Source organism: Oreochromis niloticus, linkage group LG3 (assembly GCF_001858045.2).
Source record: "Oreochromis niloticus isolate F11D_XX linkage group LG3, O_niloticus_UMD_NMBU, whole genome shotgun sequence".
In the NCBI taxonomy this organism is placed as follows: domain Eukaryota; kingdom Metazoa; phylum Chordata; class Actinopteri; order Cichliformes; family Cichlidae; genus Oreochromis; species Oreochromis niloticus.
In genome coordinates, this window is record NC_031967.2 from 4,232,926 (window position 1) to 4,254,678 (window position 21,753).

The 21,753-nt window shown below is 39.3% G+C and overlaps 1 protein-coding gene across 6 annotated transcripts in view; it reads right to left on the reverse strand.

Moving 5' to 3' along the window:
* Nucleotides 1-5,100: 5,100 nt before the first annotated feature.
* Nucleotides 5,101-21,753, reverse strand: part of sorcs2 (sortilin-related VPS10 domain containing receptor 2) — a 379,862-nt gene continuing 363,209 nt past the window's right edge. For 2 of the 6 annotated variants that reach the window (XM_013266081.3, XM_013266086.3), the window contains 14 exons: nt 21,589-21,709; nt 21,261-21,394; nt 20,890-21,009; nt 20,570-20,741; nt 20,303-20,489; nt 19,085-19,218; nt 17,377-17,500; nt 14,270-14,382; nt 10,900-11,022; nt 10,652-10,751; nt 10,498-10,545; nt 10,192-10,294; nt 8,298-8,591; nt 6,996-7,131 (listed from right to left, as the gene is read on the reverse strand). In XM_013266081.3, the coding sequence (XP_013121535.1) occupies nt 8,336-8,591; nt 10,192-10,294; nt 10,498-10,545; nt 10,652-10,751; nt 10,900-11,022; nt 14,270-14,382; nt 17,377-17,500; nt 19,085-19,218; nt 20,303-20,489; nt 20,570-20,741; nt 20,890-21,009; nt 21,261-21,394; nt 21,589-21,709 (1,735 nt within the window). In that variant the 3' untranslated portion in view covers nt 6,996-7,131; nt 8,298-8,335. Of the gene's footprint in view, nt 7,132-8,297; nt 8,592-10,191; nt 10,295-10,497; nt 10,546-10,651; nt 10,752-10,899; nt 11,023-14,269; nt 14,383-17,376; nt 17,501-19,084; nt 19,219-20,302; nt 20,490-20,569; nt 20,742-20,889; nt 21,010-21,260; nt 21,395-21,588; nt 21,710-21,753 lie in introns of all 6 variants that reach the window. The other 4 variants (XM_013266082.3, XM_013266083.3, XM_013266084.3 and 1 more) reach the window with 4 other exon arrangements.

Consider the following 21,753-nt stretch of genomic DNA (forward strand, 5'->3'; position numbering starts at 1 on the left):
TTACAAAATGAAAACCCATAATGTGTTTCAGGCGAGAACTCCACATGCATGTAATAGCGAGAAACGCACTGTCTCGCCGAAATAAAGCAATTTTCACTAAGTCATAAAGACAGCTGTAACTTTTGATAGGAGACTCGGACACACATATTTCAGGCTTGGCCTTATAGAATTCAGCATTTCCATGCTGGGGAAATAGGTTTGCAGCTGTTTGAGCTAAGATTTTCAAGTTATTCACAAAATGAAAACCCATAATGTGTTTCAGGCGAGAAACGCACTGTCTCGCCGAAATAAGGCGATTTTCACCATGTCCATAAAGACAGCTGTAACTTTTGATAGGAGACTCGGACACACATATTTCAGGCTTGGCCTTATAGAATTCAGCATTTCCATGCTGGGGAAATAGGTTTTGCAGCTGTTTGAGCTAAGATTTTCAAGTTATTCACAAAATGAAAACCCATAATGTGTTTCAGGCGAGAAACGCACTGTCTCGCCGAAATAAGGCGATTTTCACCATGTCCATAAAGACAGCTGTAACTTTTGATAGGAGACTCGGACACACATATTTCAGGCTTGGCCTTATAGAATTCAGCATTTCCATGCTGGGGAAATAGGTTTTGCAGCTGTTTGAGCTAAGATTTTCAAGTTATTCACAAAATGAAAACCCATAATGTGTTTCAGGCGAGAACTCCATTCAAATGCATGTAATAGCTAGAAACGCACTGTCTCGCCGAAATAAGGCGATTTTCAACAACTCCATAAAGACAGCTCTAACTTTTGATAGGAGACTCGGACACACATATTTCAGGCTTGGTCTTATAGAATTCAGCATTTCCATGCTGGGGAAATAGGTTTTGCAGCTGTTTGAGGTAAGATTTTCAAGTTATTCACAAAATGAAAACCCATAATGTGTTTCAGGCAAGAAACGCACTGTCTCGCCGAAATAAGGCGATTTTCACCAAGTCCATAAAGACAGCTGTAACTTTTGATAGGAGACTCGGACACACATATTCCAGGCTTGGCCTTATAGAATTCAGCACTTCCATGCTGGGGAAATAGGTTTTGCAGCTGTTTGAGCTAAGATTTTCAAGTTATTCACAAAATGAAAACCCATAACGTGTTTCAGGCGAGAACTCCATTCAAATGCATGTAATAGCGAGCAACGCACTGTCTCGCCGAAATAAGGCGATTTTCACCAAGTCCATGAAGACAGCTGTAACTTTTGATAGGAGACTCGGACACACATATTTCAGGCTTGGCCTTATAGAATTCAGCACTTCCATGCTGGGGAAATAGGTTTTGCAGCTGTTTGAGCTAAGCTCTTCAAGTTATTCACAAAACGAAAACCCATAATGTGTTTCAGGCGAGAACTCCATTCAAATGCATGTAATAGCAAGAAACGCACTGTCTCGCCGAAATAAAGCGATTTTCACAAAGTTCATAAAGACAGCTCTAACTTTGATAGAAGACTCGGACACACATATTTCTGGCTTGGCCTTAGAGAATTCAGCGTTTCTATGCTGGGGAAATAGGTTTTGCAGCTGTTTGAGGTAAGATTTTCAAGTTATTTACAAAATGAAAACCCATAATGTGTTTCAGGCGAGAACTCCATTCAAATGCATGTAATAGCGAGAAACGCACTGTCTCGCCGAAATAAAGCAATTTTCACTAAGTTCATAAAGACAGCTGTAACTTTTGATAGGAGACTCGGACACACATATTTCAGGCTTGGCCTTATAGAATTCAGCATTTCCATGCTGGGGAAATAGGTTTTGCAGCTGTTTGAGCTAAGATTTTCAAGTTATTCACAAAATGAAAACCCATAATGTGTTTCAGGCGAGAAACGCACTGTCTCGCCGAAATAAGGCGATTTTCACCATGTCCATAAAGACAGCTGTAACTTTTGATAGGAGACTCGGACACACATATTTCAGGCTTGGCCTTATAGAATTCAGCATTTCCATGCTGGGGAAATAGGTTTTGCAGCTGTTTGAGCTAAGATTTTCAAGTTATTCACAAAATGAAAACCCATAATGTGTTTCAGGCGAGAAACGCACTGTCTCGCCGAAATAAGGCGATTTTCACCATGTCCATAAAGACAGCTGTAACTTTTGATAGGAGACTCGGACACACATATTTCAGGCTTGGCCTTATAGAATCAGCATTTCCATGCTGGGGAAATAGGTTTTGCAGCTGTTTGAGCTAAGATTTTCAAGTTATTCACAAAATGAAAACCCATAATGTGTTTCAGGCGAGAACTCCATTCAAATGCATGTAATAGCTAGAAACGCACTGTCTCGCCGAAATAAGGCGATTTTCAACAACTCCATAAAGACAGCTCTAACTTTTGATAGGAGACTCGGACACACATATTTCTGGCTTGGCCTTAGAGAATTCAGCGTTTCTATGCTGGGGAAATAGGTTTTGCAGCTGTTTGAGGTAAGATTTTCAAGTTATTTACAAAATGAAAACCCATAATGTGTTTCAGGCGAGAACTCCATTCAAATGCATGTAATAGCGAGAAACGCACTGTCTCGCCGAAATAAAGCGATTTTCACTAAGTTCATAAAGACAGCTGTAACTTTTGATAGAAGACTCGGACACACATATTTCAGGCTTGGCCTTATAGAATTCAGCATATCTATGCTGGGGAAATAGGTTTTGCAGCTGTTTGAGCTAAGATTTTCAAGTTATTCACAAAATGAAAACCCATAATGTGTTTCAGGTGAGAACTCCATTCAAATGCATGTAATAGCGAGAAACGCACTGTCTCACCGAAATAAAGCGATTTTCACTACGTTCATAAAGACAGCTGTAACTTTTGATAGAAGACTCGGACACACATATTTCAGGCTTGGCCTTATAGAATTCAGCATTTCTATGCTGGCGAAATAGGTTTTGCAGCTGTTTGAGCTAAGATTTTCAAGTTATTCACAAAATGAAAACCCATAATGTGTTTCAGGCGAGAACTCCATTCAAATTTAGAGCTGGGCGATAAAATGATAACGATATGTATTGCGAAATAACTTTTTCTCAATAGAAAAATTAAACTATTGCGATAGGCCTCATCTCTCTTGTCCTCTTAAAAAAAAAGAAAAAAAAGAACAGCCAATCCAAATTAAGTAGCGCAGAGCCAAACCAATCACAGCCTCAGCGTCACTTCACTGACTTGTTATGTACAGCACAAGCCTCAAGGCGCACATGTGTATTTGTTTTTGCAGCCGTGCAGCCCAGGTAATGAAGGAAAGGAGTTTGCCGACTAGAGAAAAATCAACCGAGAGCCTGAGCGAAGGTTACCGAAGAAAAAACAGATGATGGTTCCAATGCTGGAGAGATTGTCAAACGGAAGGGCCACAGAAGTTCCGTAGTGTGAAGGTATTTCGGCTATTTCAAGTCTGACAAAAAACAGAGTAGCGCGCACTGTAAATTGTGCCGAAGCAAGTCTGGAAATACAATAAAGCGGTGCATGCTCAATCTCTGACTGAAAGCGCTAATTCGTCATTCGGCTTTTGTCAGACTAAAGTAACTGTTAAAACTGTTTGAAAAGCTAAGCTATACAACAAGGAGAGATTGAGAATTTCCTTTTAGTTCTCAGTTTATTTGATATTGACAAAAGTTAGTCAATTTTGTCTGTTCTTCTGTAGAACGACCTAAGATTTATTTTTAGAATTAATATTTTGTTTCTAAGTGGAATTGACAATTTAGTGGTATTGACAATTTAGTGGTCTGTTTTGTTTGTTCTATTTTGAAACTTAAACGCTTTAGCGGCTGCCCTTTGTGTAGTTTGCAATATTTGCCTTTATTTATCTGAAACTGAAGTCTCATGTTCCTTAAGTACATCTGCCCTGTTGAACTTATTATGGGAAATAAATATTTTAATTAAAACAAGCTGCTAATTATTTCACATTTTACTTGTGAGCAACGGCACATTTAAATCTTACAAATATAGTTATTTGGCTTATATCGTGATATATATCGTTATCGCCTGAAATGAAAAAAACATATCGTGATATGAAAAAATCTTATATCGCCCAGCTCTAATTCAAATGCATGTAATAGCGAGAAACGCACTATCTTGGCGAAATAAAGCGTTTTTGTACAACTTCATAAAGATGATAGAAGACTCAGACACACATATTTATGGCTTTATCTTATAGAATTCAGCATCCCCGTGTTGTGCAAACAGGTTTTGCAGCTGTTTGAGCTAAGATTTTCAAGTTATTCACAAAATGAAAACTTTGACACTGTAGCGTTGACATTATAATCCAAGGTCTGTTCCACTGAGAGGCAGCTTTTCCAACGAGTTTACATTGGAGCGGCAAGATCCAAATTTCCTTTGACCATTTCAGGCTTTGCAAGCACTCAGATGAAAATCCACCTGAAACTCTTTAAATTGTGGAATCAGTATAATGTCCTTAACCACATAAAATTTGTCATGGGGAGAATACAGGGCTTGCTGTGTGGCAGGTGAATCGGCAGTTATCAGGCTGGCATTCCAGCTTTAAAGCTTTTACCCTGGCCTTGCCTCCACCTCAAACTCCGAAGGTCTCAGCCAGAGTTTCCACTTGGAGGATCTCTGGGAGCAGTCTGACCAGGCAGAGGAGCTAGAAGCTCCACATTAGCTTAACTGACTTTGATGGCATGAACTTGGTCACCTCATTGCATTTTGTGTGATGCTCGAGTTGTCCTGGCTGATTCCATCCTCTACATTGGAAGTATACTGCTTATAGTAACTTTTTACTAGATGGCCACTGTGCAGCAGTCACACACTGCTCTTTACTTAGTAGCCATCAGTACAGCACACTAACCTGTTTATCCTGTACTGCAGCATTTTTTACAAAATGAAAAAACAATGATTGATTTTAACAGATTGATTTAAAAAGAGAACTTATATGTGAGCTTTGCACACTGAGAAATCCAACCTCTCTTCTTCCTCTCCTTTGCTGTCTTTCTTATCTTTCTCCATCTCTGAGTGGAGTTAGCGTTCTTTCTTTTCTCTCCCAGTGAAACACAGCAGCTGGACCTTTAGTTAGCAAAACACTGTGACAAACTGCACACGAACAGTTGTACTAGATGATATTATACAAATTAAAGAGACATACACGTTATGGGAGTGATTTATTCCATGATGCAGGTTGAGTGCACTATGCTTCCTGAAAAGAACACAGTTGTTTTTAATTGCAAAACCAAAAGATCGAACAGACCAGAGAAAAATGAAAGGATAGCATCGTGGTCATAATTACACTGCTGTGTTACACTGTGCCACCATATGTGAAACTCCTTGACTACTACACTGGAACATCATAACCCCCATTTTCCCCTGTGTTTAAGGGGACATTGATACAAAGATGACACATCACTAGAAAACTAAGAACAAAAATATGAGCAGAATATGTACAAAAGATGAATCAAACCAGGAGGCGTTAACACGATCTGCTGCATCAAATACAAGATGGACCAAAGGGTGGTGACAATGGTAGCACTGTAAAAGCCGTTCAAAGACCTCTTGACACATCTGTAGACTTGTTCAGCTGCTGTCTGGTGCGTTGTGACAGCAACTGCTCACATTAGTTCAATCAAACAAACGTAAAAGACTTCTACAAAAGGTAACAGAAACACTCATTTGTGTTTTACATGTGCTGGAAAAGAAAAACTGACAGTATATCAAAAATATCCATCTACATTGCTGTCACTGTGTAACTGTGAGCATCTTTATAAGACAAGAAAATTATTTCCAGTTAACAATGAAGACTGGGAAACATCCCTACTCATGACATTATAATGAAAATACCCAAAAATGTAAAGCAGGCAATGATGCTGAGGAAAGTGGAAACAGTGAGATGTTGTTCAAACCTGGGAAATTCTGTGGCAGGAAACTCCAGAAAAAGAGGGGTAAAAAAAGTGATGTATTTTGGTATTAGTGTAAAACACTCACACACAAAGGGGATATTTACAAAGAGTAAATCACCGTTCATATTTACACATTTACAATGAACCAAACTTTTAAGGAGACATGATTCCACCACGGGCTATGCCTAATATAGGCTGATACAATAAAATATATCAACTACAGCTTCCCTCCAATGACGGCAACCTTTGTCTCCAGGGGGTCTGCTCTGACCGAGAAAGTGTTAGGACGGGGATGAGGACGAGGAGAAAGGGCTGTACTGTTTCCAGAAATAACTAAATAACAGGAAATGTCACTGAGCAGATCTGCGTCTGCTGTTTCAGGCACCATGGGACAGACAAAGGTGAAACTGATCAGAAACATCACAGACCACACATCTGTAAATTTTGTTACTTTTAAACAGAAACACATGGAAATGAATGTTTTTTTCTTTTCCTTTTTGTTAAATAAACAAAGCTGTGTGTACATACAGTATATTCCAAAGAAGCTGAGCTGTAAGAGTACCTGTCAGTGGAGATTTCAAAAAGTGCAATACTGCCCTCTTGTGTTTGCATGTGTATGCCCATCATATGCAAATTCACAAGGGTTTATATCACATCCTACATTCCATTGAGATTATTATTGCCATTGAAGAGAGGAGCAGAGTGATAACTGTGGGGGGAAAAACCCAACAACAATGGAGGGGAACAATGCAAACTACGTTTAGTGCTCAGAAATCATTTTAACACACCAGTCTCTGGAAAAGAGGATGGTTTCAACTATCTCTCTGACTGTCAGTATCAGTGGAAACCAGTCTTGTGAGACATACTTGCCGATTGTAGCTGTGTTAAGAGACAGACAGTGTACACACAGATGAGCCTTCAAACTGAGCCGCTGGCCCTTGTGTCCAGGGTGTCCAGGGCTGGCACAAAAAGTGAAGGGGTGATTACTGTAATAGAGTCCCAACACCATGGTCAGCCACTTCCCCAAAATAATTAAAACAATACACAGAAGCTAAAGCAGGAGAGTGGAACAGTCCATGGAAGAGTGAAGTGACCTGACAGAGGAGAAGGAGAGGGAAAATCTAAAGACGAGAGGAGGAAAAAGGCAGAGTGGAGTCCCTGTGCTCATTAGCCAGCTCGGCTCGCCTCGACTAGCTCTTCAGCATTGCCATGGTGGCCATCAGCTGGTCTGCTAACTGTGTAGCTCTCTGCAATTCATGTTTAGGACCACACCGGAATGAGTGCCTGATAAAAAAGAGATAAAAAAAGAAAATGAGAGATGTTAAAGAGACATATAAAATATACATAAAACACATACAGTTATGTAAAAGTGTTATATATGACATAAAGCAATGTATAGTATTAGACGGTGTCCTGTGACTTACAGTTCTGACTGTGAGCACAACACTAAAACTTCCAAAATGTAACATTTCACAAAAAAGCAGAAAAAATAGTAAAGCACATAATTATATAATTAAAATGTAATAATTTACTTGCCTTCATAATTAGTAAACTTGATTTAATACTATGGTTGATTAATAGTTTGATTAATTCCGGACTTCATTAAGAATTCCAGCGTGCTGGCTCAAAATTGGGTATAAAAACAGAAATTCAATATGAGTTTTTCCTTCAAAAATTGTTAGTTGTTCCGCATGCTCTAATAAGTAAAGTTCCTATATATTTCTTTATATTGTTATATAGAACTCACAGGACCAAATTTGACATACTTTATGAGTTAAATGTTGCATTTTGTGGCCAGTTGCAATTTGCTAATCTTAGTGTCTTTCTTAAGCACTGGTAGGCCAAACCCCCATAGGATATTTTTGCTTTATTACATGAAAAATAAAAGATTCTAATCTTGTATAACACAATCAGGCTTACCATTGGACTTTAAAATTAAGAATGATTTACTTTTGTCACAATGATAGTCGTGACAAGGATAGTTTAATATGTAGAAAGAATGCACTTATTAATGACAGGAAAGAAAAAATGATTACTTTAATGGTGACCACCATTAACAGTCCACTATATCTATGATCACAAAGCAATTCATTACCATCATAAGCATAGCCATCATATTCCTTTGTGGTTGCATTGTATTTTATGAAAAACCTTGTCATAAAATTTATAGAAATGACTATATAGAGACATTTGAGAGTTGTACAATCAGGTCATGTATGATAAAATTAAAAGAACTTTGGCAAGTCTACAAGTAAAACTCAGTAACACTAACATTTCAGATTCCTTAGGCATTATGTCGTGCAAAAAAATACTGAATAACATGCAATATGATTAGCTGTGCTTGTTGATGACCATAAAATGCGATGTGACTACTTTAGAAGCAACAATAATAAACCTCAAAGAACTGCAATGGCAGTAAAGATAACAAAAAGGGGGAAGTCCTTCAGTACCTTGGTGTGTGTTAGCTGCTGGTGTTAGTGGCTTGGGTTTAGTAGCAGTGGTTAGTAGTAGTCCTTATTAGGGAACGGAAGGCGGGGCTACCTCCTGCGTTACCTAGAGTCTGTGAGTCCAGGTCGTCATCGATGTACTCCTCACCCTGGATGATTTGCTGGGTGTCCTCACTGTGATTGACAGGGCTGATCATCTCCTGCTCCTTTACACTGTGCATCTGGGCGTAGTTGTGGGTGCATGGAAGCTTCCTGAAAAACAATGGGGGATATGCATCCTCAGCCCTAAGCCAAGGACTGTGGGATTTGTTGTTTTTGTAAGACGGGGCTGTATAGTCTTCCATTGCGTGCTTTAATTCAAGTGACTTTTTGCGGATATTTGTGTTAGGGACACAAGGAGGTGCTGCTGGTGGGTTACTGATGTGATAAGAAGCATGCGCAATGTGAATTTTCATTCAACTGTTTAGGGTTGGGTGGTATGACTTCAAACATCATGATGTGTATGCAACCATCAGGGAATATGATATTTATATTAAAATAGCTGGTGGTAGCTAAAGACACTGGACAGACGGATACATTTTAGTTCATGCACATCATTACAAAATTTCAATATTGTAGCAATCTAACTTAAGGGATATTTCAATTTGTGTCATTTACTTTGGTATGGAACCTGAACATTTGATGGATTTCCACACTATCTACAATAGATTTTAAATAGTCAGGTTACAATTAAAATTCAGATTTTCAGCTTTAATTGAGGACGTTTAACAGAAGTATTACATTTAGTGTGTAGGAGTTAAAGCCATATTTAGACACAGTCCTTCATTTTAGAGGCTCATAAATCCAGGGTGATATCACCAGATGCTGTGTGATGTATCTCTTGAGATACTCCACTTAGCCTTTAGTTCAGCTGCATTACAGTTACTGCTTGTAAGTGGGTCTCTCTGCATTCAGTTATGTATTCAATAACTGAAAACACACTCTATTGGGATGAGTTCAGATGACTGAAACAGTCATATTGGTAATACACCTTTTCTTCGCCTTGAAAACTCTTGGTGAACTTTTGCAGTATGCTTTGGGTCATTTGTACGGTGAAGCACTGAAAGTAGCCCAGTACACTTCAGAATTCACTCTACTACTTGTGCTACTATCGGCAGTCACATCATCAATAAACACTCGGTTCCACTGGCAGCCATACATGCCCATGGAGTGACATTGCCTCCATCATATTTGAGAGATAATGCGGTATGAACTTTACAGGCTCCTTTAGATATTTTTTGGCAAAGTCAAATTGGCTTCACCGTTCTTTAGTGTAACCAGTGGTTTGTACCTTATTGTAAACCTGCTGTATTTCATTCAAGTGTAACATTTTGTAGACTCTGACAATGATATGCCCACCATCTGAAGAGGGTTCTTAACCAAGGAAAGAATTCTGTGATTGTCTTCCATAGCCACAATAGTGCTTCTGAGCTGGCCGTTGCATTCTTTCTTTTTCCTCGTTTTTAAGAAATGCACTGCCAAAACTATAGTCTAAGGTTTTAACTCACAGCAACTTCCATGGATTAGTGAGCCACTTCCATGGATTAGACCCCATTTTGAGAGTTACAGTCAACAGTCATGCAAATTCAACACTTGGACTTTATCAGGATCATTCTGCTTAATTTAACCTAGCTTGTGAAGCTGAAAGTCTGCATTTCAATGAAATCTTAATTGTTTGATTTACAATCCACTGCAGTGGTGCACAGAGGCAATATTACAAATATTATGTTACTGTACAAAACTACTGACTTTATAGCTCACCTCATAAGTTTTTCTTTCAACATTTGATTTCCATTACTTGTCAGGTTTTTTGTGCCTACGCCGTTAAGGTGACAGCACTGTAAAATACATGACTCACCTTTTGAACTTATAGAGGATAAAGGCGCCAGTAGCAATAAGACCAATAAGGAAAATGACAGCTAGAGTCCAAACACCGGCACTTCCAGCTGCACCATGGTAGCCTGGATTGATGAGCACACAGTAAAGAATGCATCATGTTTTCACAATCAAAGGACAAAAAGAGCATCAGATGAAAACACAGCAGAGCACAACACCAACAGACCCGGATGCAGGAAAAAGAAAGGCCCAGGAATCAAACCAAAGACTAAGCTGATGATGCTAAATGCATTTATAGAGAAAGCAGGTATATTATTTATCAACGCACCATTCTCTGCCTCTGTAGCTGTTGAGTCTTTAGCAATATAACCTAGTTCTTGGAAATAAACCAATAGGATGCAATTATAATTTAAAATACTGTATACATTTACAAACTTCACTTAATATGTACTGAAGTGCAATATATATGTACGAAAATATACCTGCATTTGGGTCAGCTAGCATCACGAGCACCTGTAGGCCTCCTCGTATCACAAAGCTGACGTTGTTGTCGTTGAAGACCTGAATGATGGCTGGAATACGCTAAAGATGAGATTAAGTGTATTAAATGTAACTGATGTTACTTATAAAAAACAAACTTGCTAGTCTGTGTCTCCACAGAGTAAAACATGCGATTCTGCCACCACTAGTGTTCAGGCTGTGGATATGTTTATTATCAGTGATTACATACCTTATCTACAAACAAGCTTCTCTTGGCTGGTTTGGTGTCCAGTGGGAGAACATACAGGTCGGCAGTGGTGGGGAGACCTGGTTTGACCACAGTAACCAGGGAATTCTCAGGTACACCTGTAATCTGGGGCCACAAGTTGAAAACGCCAGTCATGTCTTAAATCTGCACTAATCCAATAACTGTATAATTCATATCCTACAGTGTTTAGTGTTAATCAGCAAAGGTTAGCATGCTAACTATGATTATATTATTACAGTTTTTTCTGAATGCTTAAACCCTAACTGTGATTCTTATAGCACAATTTCTAAAACTATTAATACTTATAGCAAAACCACTCACTGAGTTTGCAAAACTAAAAGCACAAACACTGCTTTGCACTCAGTTTGCCATTTTGTAACACACACTTTGCAAACCTGTAGCTACAATCCACTGCACAGCACTCTTTTTGCAGAACTGTAAACACAACTCACTGCTTTACACTCAATTTGCAAATGATCAACACACTCCTAGCAAAACTATACACATTTAAGGCCATTATTTACACTATTTTATCAACTGTCTGGCACACTGTCACATGTGAAAACTTTTTTAGATAATTAGTTCACTTTGCAATCAGCCTAAGCACTATAATACAGGTAAGCTCTGTGTGTGGAGTACAATGGAGGGAGCAGGAAGAGTGAGAAGTAGAGGAGGCCGAGAAAGAGGACGTGGAGGTGAAGAAGTAGGACGAAGAGGACGACAAGGACAAGGAGGAGCAAGAGGAGGACGAGGAGGGGGGAGAGGAAGGGTAAGAAGAGTAAGAAATAGAATTGCTGATGACATCAGAGCTACAATAGTGGACCATGTAATCAACCATGGAGTGACCCTGAGGGAAGCTGGCCAACGGGTTCAGCCTAACTCGAGCCGCTACACTGTAGCAAGCATCATAAGGACATTTTGAAATGAGAATCGGTTAGTACAGTTACTTTGCACTAAGACTTGTAGCACTGCCATATGCTAATGAGAAACACAACAATACCATAGATGTAAAAATACTGAAATTGTTACTTTACAGAATTGCTAGACGATCAGATGCTGGGGGCAGAGGAAGAATGTTCACTGCAGACCAAGAAACCCATATTGTCATTATGGCGATTCCAAATAATCCGATACTTGGAAATAAACACTTGTGTTTGTTTTGATGTGTGTGAATAAACACCAGTACTTGAAGTTTGGATTCATATGCTTACGGATCTATGACAAAAATATGAGCTCAAACTGACATAGCCTACCTTGTGCACAGAGAAAGCAAAAGCCAGATGTGTTTTTCATTCATACCATCAGTGTGTAGTTGGTGCTTTTTGTGCTTATTACAGTTTTTTCTGATTGCTTAAGCACATGTTTTGTAACTATTGGCTATTTTTGCAAAACTCTACACACAAATAAGAAAACCTGTCACCCAATTATCAAAACATTGTAGTTCTCTTGCAAAAGCGAACACAGCTAGATTAACTCTTCACACCTTCGTAAAAATGGTGTTTTCGTATCAGACAGTACACACAAGCCATCATCTACTAAGCACACAATGCGCCAACTGCACACTGATGGTATGAATACAAAACACATCTGGCTTTTGCTTTCTCTGTGCACAAGGTAGGCTAAGTCAGTTTGAGCTCATACTTTTGTCATAGATCCGTAAGCATAGAGGGATCCAAACTTCAAATACTGGTGTTTATTCACACACATCAAAACAAACACAAGTGTTTATTTCCAAGTCAAAACGAAATAGTAATTTCACTGAGGAAAAAAAAGAAATCAGTCTACATTGTGTCATCTCTGTGGATTTGGCCACAAAATTTCGTCTACATCACATGAAATGTCCTCTAGTCCAGCGGTCCCCAACCTTTTTTGTGCCACGGACCGGTTTATGCCAGACAATATTTTCACGGACCGGCCTTTAAGGTGTCGCAGATAAACACAACAAAATAAAACTAGTACCGGTACCAAAAAAACAGAAGATTTATTCATAACACACGTGAAAAGACCCAGGAAAAGCGAGTTAACGATAACAACGATAACAAAATAACGCTGAAAACCGATAAAAACCCTGAAAACCATACATTTCATACCTGAGCCTCAACTTTCGCGGCCCGGTACCAAACGACTCACGGGCCGGTACTGGTCCGAGGCCCGGGAGTTGGGGAGCGCTGCTCTAGTCCAAGGCACAGGGGAAAATATCTTCTGGAATTTTACATCTATGGTATTGTTGTGTTTCTCATTAGCATGGCAGTGCTACAAATCTTAGTGCAAAGTGACTGTACTAACCGACTCTCATTTCAAAATGTCCTTATGATGCTTGCTACAGTGTAGCGGCTCAAGTTAGGCTGAACCCGTTGGCCAGCCTCCCTCAGGGTCACTCCATGGTTGATTACATGGTCCACTATTGTAGCTCTGATGTCATCAGCAATTTTATTTCTTACTCTTCTTACCCTTCCTCTCCCCCCTCCTCGTCCTCCTCTTGCTCCTCCTTGTCCTTGTCGTCCTCTTCGTCCTACTTCTTCACCTCCACGTCCTCTTCCTCCTCTACTTCTCACTCTTCCTGCTCCCTCCATTGTACTCCACACACACAGCTTACCTGTATTATAGTGCTTAGGCTGATTGCAAAGTGAACTAAAAAAGTACTAAAAACCTTATCTAAAAAAGTTTTCACATGTGACAGTGTGCCAGACAGTTGGCAAAATAGTGTAAATAATAGCCATAAATGTATATAGTTTTGCTAGGAGTGTGTTGATCCTTTGCAAATTGAGTATAAAGCCGTGAGTTGTGTTTACAGTTCTGCAAAAAGAGTGCTGTGCAGTGGATTGTAGCTACAGGTTTGCAAAGTGTGTGTTACAAAATGGCAAACTGAGTGCAAAGCAGTGTTTGTGCTTTTAGTTTTGCAAACTCAGTGAGTGGTTTTGCTATAAGTATTAATAGTTTTAGAAATTGTGCAATAAGAATCACAGTTAGGGTTTAAGCATTCAGAAAAACCTGTAATATGATGGCTTGTGTTAACTGTTGGATACAAAAATACCATTTTTACAAAGGTGTGTAGAGTTAAGCAAGGGTTATTCGCTTTTACAAGAAAACTACAATGTTTTGCTGATTTGGTGAAGAGTTTTCTTATTTGTGTGTAGAGTTTTGCAAAAATAGCCAATAGTTACAAAAAATGTGCTCAAGCCATCAGAAAAAACTGTATTATGTGATTATAACATGGACTATCATTATCTAACAGTAATGCTTTTATGTTTTGTATTTATAGGAGTACCAGACATTAGATTGGACTGTGCGCTATAAAAAGAAAAGAAGTTAGGTTGCATGACACTACCATCCATTCTCTTTAAAGACCTACCTTTGCCAGTATTTTGGTGACCACCTGGCCAATGTCATCTCTCCACTCTGGGATATTTGGATTGAATCTGTCTAGGTTTCTGCTGAAGCTCAGAGGGATGACTTGGAAGTTATCTGCAGGAGCAGTCAACAAGCATCATGGATATGATTCAAATTGATCAAATAAAACATATAATATTATTTTAGCAAATAAATAAAATTAAAAAGAAACTGCAAATACCTAAACATTACGCTGTTTGGACAGATGTGTAACACCTTGGTGGGAACATATGTGGTAAAGAAATCAGTCTGCCTATCCATATGTGTATTTTTTAGCATGAACTGATAGAAGTAGTGTAGCTTGTTGAGAAGCAGCATTTCAAATATGCATAAAACTGTGTACAAAAATCACAAAATAATTTAAGCAACATAATGACACCAAAGCGAAAAGCTAGTTAAAATGTACTTAAGTTCAGACAGTAAAAAAATCAGAGTTAAACTAAAATAAACTCCCTCTATCTTCAGATATTAAAGCTTGCTTATAAATAAAACAAGCACATCTCTTTGTAAAATGAATTCTAACATGTTCATCCTCTGATACACCAGCAATAAAATCATGAGATCATACAATATTTTCCAAAGGTGTAAAAATGTCAATTCAATTCAATTTTTTTTTTTACAGTGCCAAATCTCAACAACAGTCGCCTCAAGGTGCTTTATATTGTAAGGCAGACCCTACAATTACAGGCAGCAAATTTGTCTCTATTATGTCTCAGTGACTCATAGACCAACAATAGTTTTTAAGGTTTGACTTTACTATCCTAACTCTTACTGAAAAATTTAAGAATGTTGAAAGCTCACTCTCAACAGTAGAGGTGAGATGTGGTTGAAAGCTATGAGAAAAAGCCCACAGTAAGACAAAGATCTGAATTGAATTTTCATCTTAACTACCTTATCCAAAAGAAAGACTGAATATATGCATTAAATTTAAGCTAACAGCATTGTTTATGTTAGCAAGAATGAATGACCTCTCTGCACGGAATCATACTTGTTATTACAGTTTTTCTCGATTGCTTAAACACTATCTTTTGAACTCAAATTTTCAAACCATAATGCTATTTTTCAAAAAGCACACCCATTTCCCTGAACTATTAACACTATTCCCCCTGCTTTAACACATGAGTCAGATTTGGTGAACTGTTACTGCAAAACTGTACACACAAATCCCTACATTTTTTCATCGCTTACAACATGTGGTCATTTAGAAAGCACTAGCATTCAATGATGTTAACTTAAGTCAGCACAGCTTGAGCTCAATTAGTGGAAACACTACGAGTCAAAATGTATCACACACCAATCAGAAACTTTGAGGGCCACAGTCAGCTCATTCAGGTTTGAAACAATGGATCCAAAGACATGCAAAGGAAGCGGTCAAGTAGGAGGAGGAGGAGAAGGAGGTCTAGGACAACAGCGACAAGGAAGGGGAAGAGCTAGGGCAAGGAGACAAGCGGTCTTGGTCATCTCCCAGAGATGTTATTCCGGGCTAGCCCTTCCGAGATGTATCCAGTCTGCAGTCAGAGATCTTATTCTGAGTATTCACAGCAGCCGTAGCCTCTCCAAGATCTTATCCGTGCTGACTCAATGGGCCCATTTTGAGAAACTCACGCCTCTCCCATCGTTCCAATCCCAGCGGGCAGCCTAGTGGGCGTTTGAACAGCCGGTTCCGCTTTCTTAATTCTTCGATAAGTCAGGGCCAAGCCAGCTCCGATCAGCCAGAACCCTGTTACCATGGTTCCGAATAGGTAAATATCTTCACCACTCAGGCTCACCCAAGCCCAAACTTCTCGTTGAGAAAGGGGTGTCAATTGCATTTAGGGACCAGTTGATCCAATCCATAATTCCTCTTTTAGGTTTTAGAGAACAGACTGTGAGAGAATGTTCCAGGGAAAATACAAAAAAACACGAGACTAGACAAGGACATAAGCAGGGAAGATAAGGGAGAGGAGAAAAAGTGCGTCCGCCTCCTCCGAGAGCCAAAAGAAACTGCTCTGTACAGTAACTTTTAAGTTGCTGAACTCAAGTTTTTTGATTTTCAGTATGTTTCCATTTTGTCCTGAAAAAGGATATTTGACAGTTACAGTAAATGAGTGATTCTATTTTGTAGGACACAGAGGGGACAACCTGGTGGAGGCCGGTTAAGGCTTTTGAGGAGCAAGAGAGGGAGCTTGTAAACATGGAAATTGCCACTAATTATTACCCGCCTGCGAGGAGGAGATTGAGTGAGGATGATCATCATTTTCGAGGGATAAATGCCATCAGCCTCTCCATATTGACCACAACCTCCGAAAGAACCAATTCCAGATGAAACAGGCATACAGCGTCCCTTTTGAACGATACTCTTGACAGAGTGAAAAACCAACAAATGAGTTTTGATATTGTATGAAGTATTGTGTTCCATCACAGCATGATAGTTTATGCTGCCATTTGTGCAGTCTTAAACTGTGGTTCAGGGTAACTCTATTGTGTTATGTGTTTTGCAGAGAACCTTTGAAATTGAAGGACGGCCTGTTCCCCATGAAATTATCTTTGTGGATGAGGCAGGTTTTGACCTGACCAAAAGGAGGAGCATTGGTTGAGTCTTTTGTCTTCATCATGTGAAAAGGTTTTTGAGGGGAAGAACCACAAGCAACATAACTTGCCAGTTTTGGAAATATTGTTTTGAATTTATTGTACCAATGTGTAAGACAATGTTGTAGTGTGTGTGTTTTTGGCCTTGTGTGCTATGTCTGTGGGCAAAATTTGGTTTTTCAGCAAGTGAATGGTTTTGAGTGTAGAGCTTCATTTTGACCTGAAAATACGATGTTTGGGAAATTGGGTGAGACGTTATGGATTTGTGTTTACTGTTTTGAGAATACGAGGCATAGTTTCGAGAAATGTGTTGACGCACTCGAGAAATACTGTAATCTCTGGCTCTCTTCCACAACATGTATTTTATCCTGTCTTGAATTAAAATGAATATTGTAATTTTAACTTCTCTGTTCTGGCCAACAGGCAAATGTAACTTTCTCAGAACCTTTGATATAATAACCTCTTTCTCTTCACCTCTTAGCACATACAAACATTCGTTACCGTAAACTCGGACAGTTCTTGAGTCCTGCACCATGGATCGGCTGTTTGTAGCCTGTACCGTGACTGAGACTTCGCCCGTCTTTGGGAAACGAGTCAGAAGGCTGTTCTGCAGAGTCAGGATGGGCTGCAGGAAAAACTCACAGTATTAGTGATAAAAACATCTGGAACATCTGGAAAAACAAAAAAAAATGAGGTCTGGACGTCAGAAATATTCAGAACATTTTCGGGTTTATTTAATAACTATGCAATATGAAAACTGCTGTGCAAAATAAATTTTGAGACTATTTTAATTCATTGCTTTAGTCACTGGGCCACAAATTTGCTCATAGCTTAAATTAAAATTGGTACTGCAACTGGAACCCTAACAAGAAACTAGCCATATTGTACTCTGGGTCCAGCAACCAATAGCAAGAAGGCAGTGCACAATGTAACTTGTGCACTGCCTTTAAGCAGCTACACAAATTTTGGTCTCTTTGTCACTGTAAAAAGAAACTGAAAAGTTTATACATATCAGAACATAATACAAATCATCTGTTCTTTACCAGGTCTTAAAATTAAATAAATAAAACTTCAGGTACAAAACATTTCCTATAATGCTGTGTCATTGTTTATTGAACAAAACCTAATCCAAAATGTACAATCAGAGTGTCAATCAGAAGTACACCCTTATTAGTTCCTTGGGAATTAAAAAGGTAAGTAGCCACGGGGGGGCTGCTAATTAAATGCACGTAATTAATTTAATTCGGCAAGCGAACCACGGCCACAAAAGCTGAATTTTTTGGCAGTTTTCTGGTCTGGAGGAAGAAGTGGAATAAATTCAAGACATTCTTCCTAGTAGGAGAGATCCTGGGAAATCACCCCAAGGTCACAGCGTAATGTTCAGAGAAAATGCAAAAAACACCAAAACAACCAACCAAGCAAAAAAACAATCCAAGAACTACATCTCAGACTCTACAGGCCTCAGCTACCATGTTAAATATTAAAGTTTGTGTCAGTAGAATTAGAAAAAGACTGAACAAGTACAGTGTGTCTGGAAGGGTTCTCAGGAGAAAGCCTCTTTCTAGAAAGAACACAGCAGCACTACTTATCTTTGCAAAATTGTATCTGAACAAACTACAACACTTCAGCAACAATGTTCTTTGGACATATGTGACATATATGAAAGTGGATATGTTTGGCCATAATGCATAGTACATAAAAACCAAACATTTCAGCACAAACACCTCATACCAAATGTCAAACCCACTTGACAGTTGGGTTCATTATACAGCAACTTGGCTTAGGCACCCTGTAGTCTGCTGCTGCTATTGCTGCTGAAGCTGGTTTATTATTGTTTGCTGGGTTTTTTTGTGGTTGCTACGGTATTTAAAGGTAGAATGGGAGGCAGAGCCTTCAGCTTGCAGGTCCCTCTTCTATGGAACCAGCTCTCAGTTTGGATCTTAATATCAGTCTTAGAGATTTCTCCTTTTGATGAAGATTGCAGTTAGGGCCTTTAGTTTCCTGCACCAGGTCTAGAGTGCTGGGGAGTGCTCTTCATGACACACTGTTTCTTCCTCTTAATCACCACTTTTCACTTTTCTGTTTGTACACCACTCTGCATTCAATCCTTAGTTACTTAGCTGAACTAATGCAATTTTAATGGAATTCCACTGATTTTACAGTTAGAAATGAATTTATAAATGAATGACAATGGAACTTTTTCCTTTACCTGCATGCTGTCTCCTATCCACCAGTAAAAGACAGTCAGGTTGGCTTCACTGGGAAGGACAGTAGCAGTGAGATTGACCTCATGGTTTCTCCCAGCAATGGGAACCACTTCTAGGTGTACTTCCTGTAGAGGGGCTACAAGAAATGAAATTCCGATGAAATACTAAGAAACGGTCAATTAAAACTGTTTTAAGTTGTCCCTAAATTGCATAATCACACTGTATTTAACTGTAAGTTAAATTATTTCCTCAATGAAGAAATATATCTGTGAATGGACTGGTACTTATATAGCACTTTTCTATGCAAGCCTCATTCACCCACATATTCATTTTCAATGTCTCAGTGCTTTTAACCTAACATTGACAAACTCTCGAATGGATGCATAACTGGGGGTGCTGTATCTTGCACAAGAATACAACATAGAGTAGAGGAGCTGGGAATCCAACCATTGACCTTTCAATAGTTAGACACCCACTCCACCTCTTGAGTCACAGCGACTTAAGATAGCACCTGGAATTCCCAGACGGCCTCCCATTCCAGTACTAACCAGGCTTGACCCTGGTTATCTCCTTCAGATCAGAATCAGAATCAGAATCAGAAAGGGTTTTATTGCCAAATGTTGAGCAGGTTTACAACATTAGATGAGATCAGGTGTGCTTAGAGTGGCATGACCATAACACAAGTTTGTTGCCAAAACATATTGATATCATATAGAATATATCTAATACTATAATATATGTAATATTCAGTTTAGAGTCTCGCACAAGATCTTTGATTATCAGCTTAAACATGAGGAAAGACGCACAATGGGCTCTAAAGCTGAAAAGAAAAACAGCTGTTTTTTCATTTTTCACTGAGACGCTATAAAGTTGGCTGATTTGATAAGATTTGAAGTGACAGACACAGCAAGTGCTGGGAAGTCATTTGTACCTGACAAATAAGAAGTGAAAAATGAAGTGAGATTCAGAACTGTCTCCAGCATATTTGGGAAAGCTAGACAAATCTGAGAAGAGTGAACCAACTGGCAAAAGATGATTTCATCACGTTTTTTTTCCTGCTAGGTATTAATAGAAATTCAGGACAATTGATTATGGATGTTTGTGATAGGCAGTGTGAGCTTCAATGATGAGACATCGGCAAAAACTCCACCTCCAAGAAAGAAAATACATTTTAGAGGCTGTCTAATTAAAACACAAGGAAGTTCACCGGGAAACCCAACCTGTGACCTGGATGTACATGGTAGCCTCATCGTGTCCAGCGATATTCTCAGCCTTCACTTTGACCTTGTAAATGCCTGGATTTTCATAACGGTGCTGGATGGGTTCATCAGTCACGGTCAGGTTCTGGTAAATTGCCCGTACCCCATCACCAAGATCCACCTGATACTTGGTGCTGCTGGTGTCACCCTGTTAAAGAAAGATGATGTTCAACAAACTGAAACTATATAAATGAGGAAAAAGCAAAAAGAAAACAACTTTTATCCTACCTGATCCTGGTGGACAGTGAATGTGATGTCATCCCCAGGTGCCACAGCCAGCATCTGCCCTTTTATGCCAACTCGTAATCCTTTAGGGGCGAGCAGGGGGCAGCTGTGCTTTTTAGAGCTCTGCTGCTTGTTTGGCTCCCCTTCACAAGAGTTAGATATCATCTTCCTGTAGCTGAAACACAGCAGAGGACAGAGTGTAAAGTCAGGCATGCACTCTTACTGAAAGCAAGATTAGAGAGTAAATAACAATGCTGGTAGGTGTGAACTTGAGACAGAGCTGGAGCTGGGTTGGAGAAAACGCAAAATCAACAAGAACAGACCCAGTGCTGGACATGTAGGTCTGTCCTAGGTGGCAGTCTTCGGGTGGTGAATCTGGATCATACCAGAAGTCAGCGAAGCAGCGGTCAGTTTCCATGTGTGATCGCTCGAATCCATAATCACTACAAAGACATTTCAGCATCATAAAAATTAATAACTGTTCACTAAGCAAGAAAGTTATGCTGGTCTGAGCAAATACTTGAAAAAGTAAAGGCCTCAAAGATAACAGCATGAAGTAGTCCGCACAGTGTCCTTTATTTGCGTTTATAAACAATACATTTGCTTTTGTTTCCACATGTTATGCATTCTACTTTCAGATACAATAATAGAGGAAAATATGATCTAATCTGAAACCAGTTCTGTGAGTATTTACCAGCTGTAGTCTTTCTCAGTACACTGACAGGGTTTGTTGGTGAGAGCTGATGTGTAGCTTTTTCCTTTTATGCAGAATGCAGTGTCCTTCCTCTTCCTGAACGTCCGCTCCTGGCCCATAATGCACTTTTCCTCCTAAGGGTGATAAAATCCATGTGCACACTCGGTAGCCACTTATGTTTGTACAATCTGATGCAACCAAACACAGCTTGAGAGCCATGACCTTAGAAATAGATCATTTCACTTGGAAACTTCAAAAAGCCAGAATCTATAACAGAGCTTAAATCACGTGAATGTGCTGCATCTCTGTGTGAGTCCGTGTGCATTACCTTCTGATCTGTGAACTGCCAGGAGTCATAATCAGACTCAGTGCACTGACGGGGAAAAGACTGCCTAAAGTCCACTTTCACCAGCTCCCAGTCTGACCTATAGCTGATGTGGCCAAACACACTGCAAGAAAACACACACACACACATACACACACACACAGTATA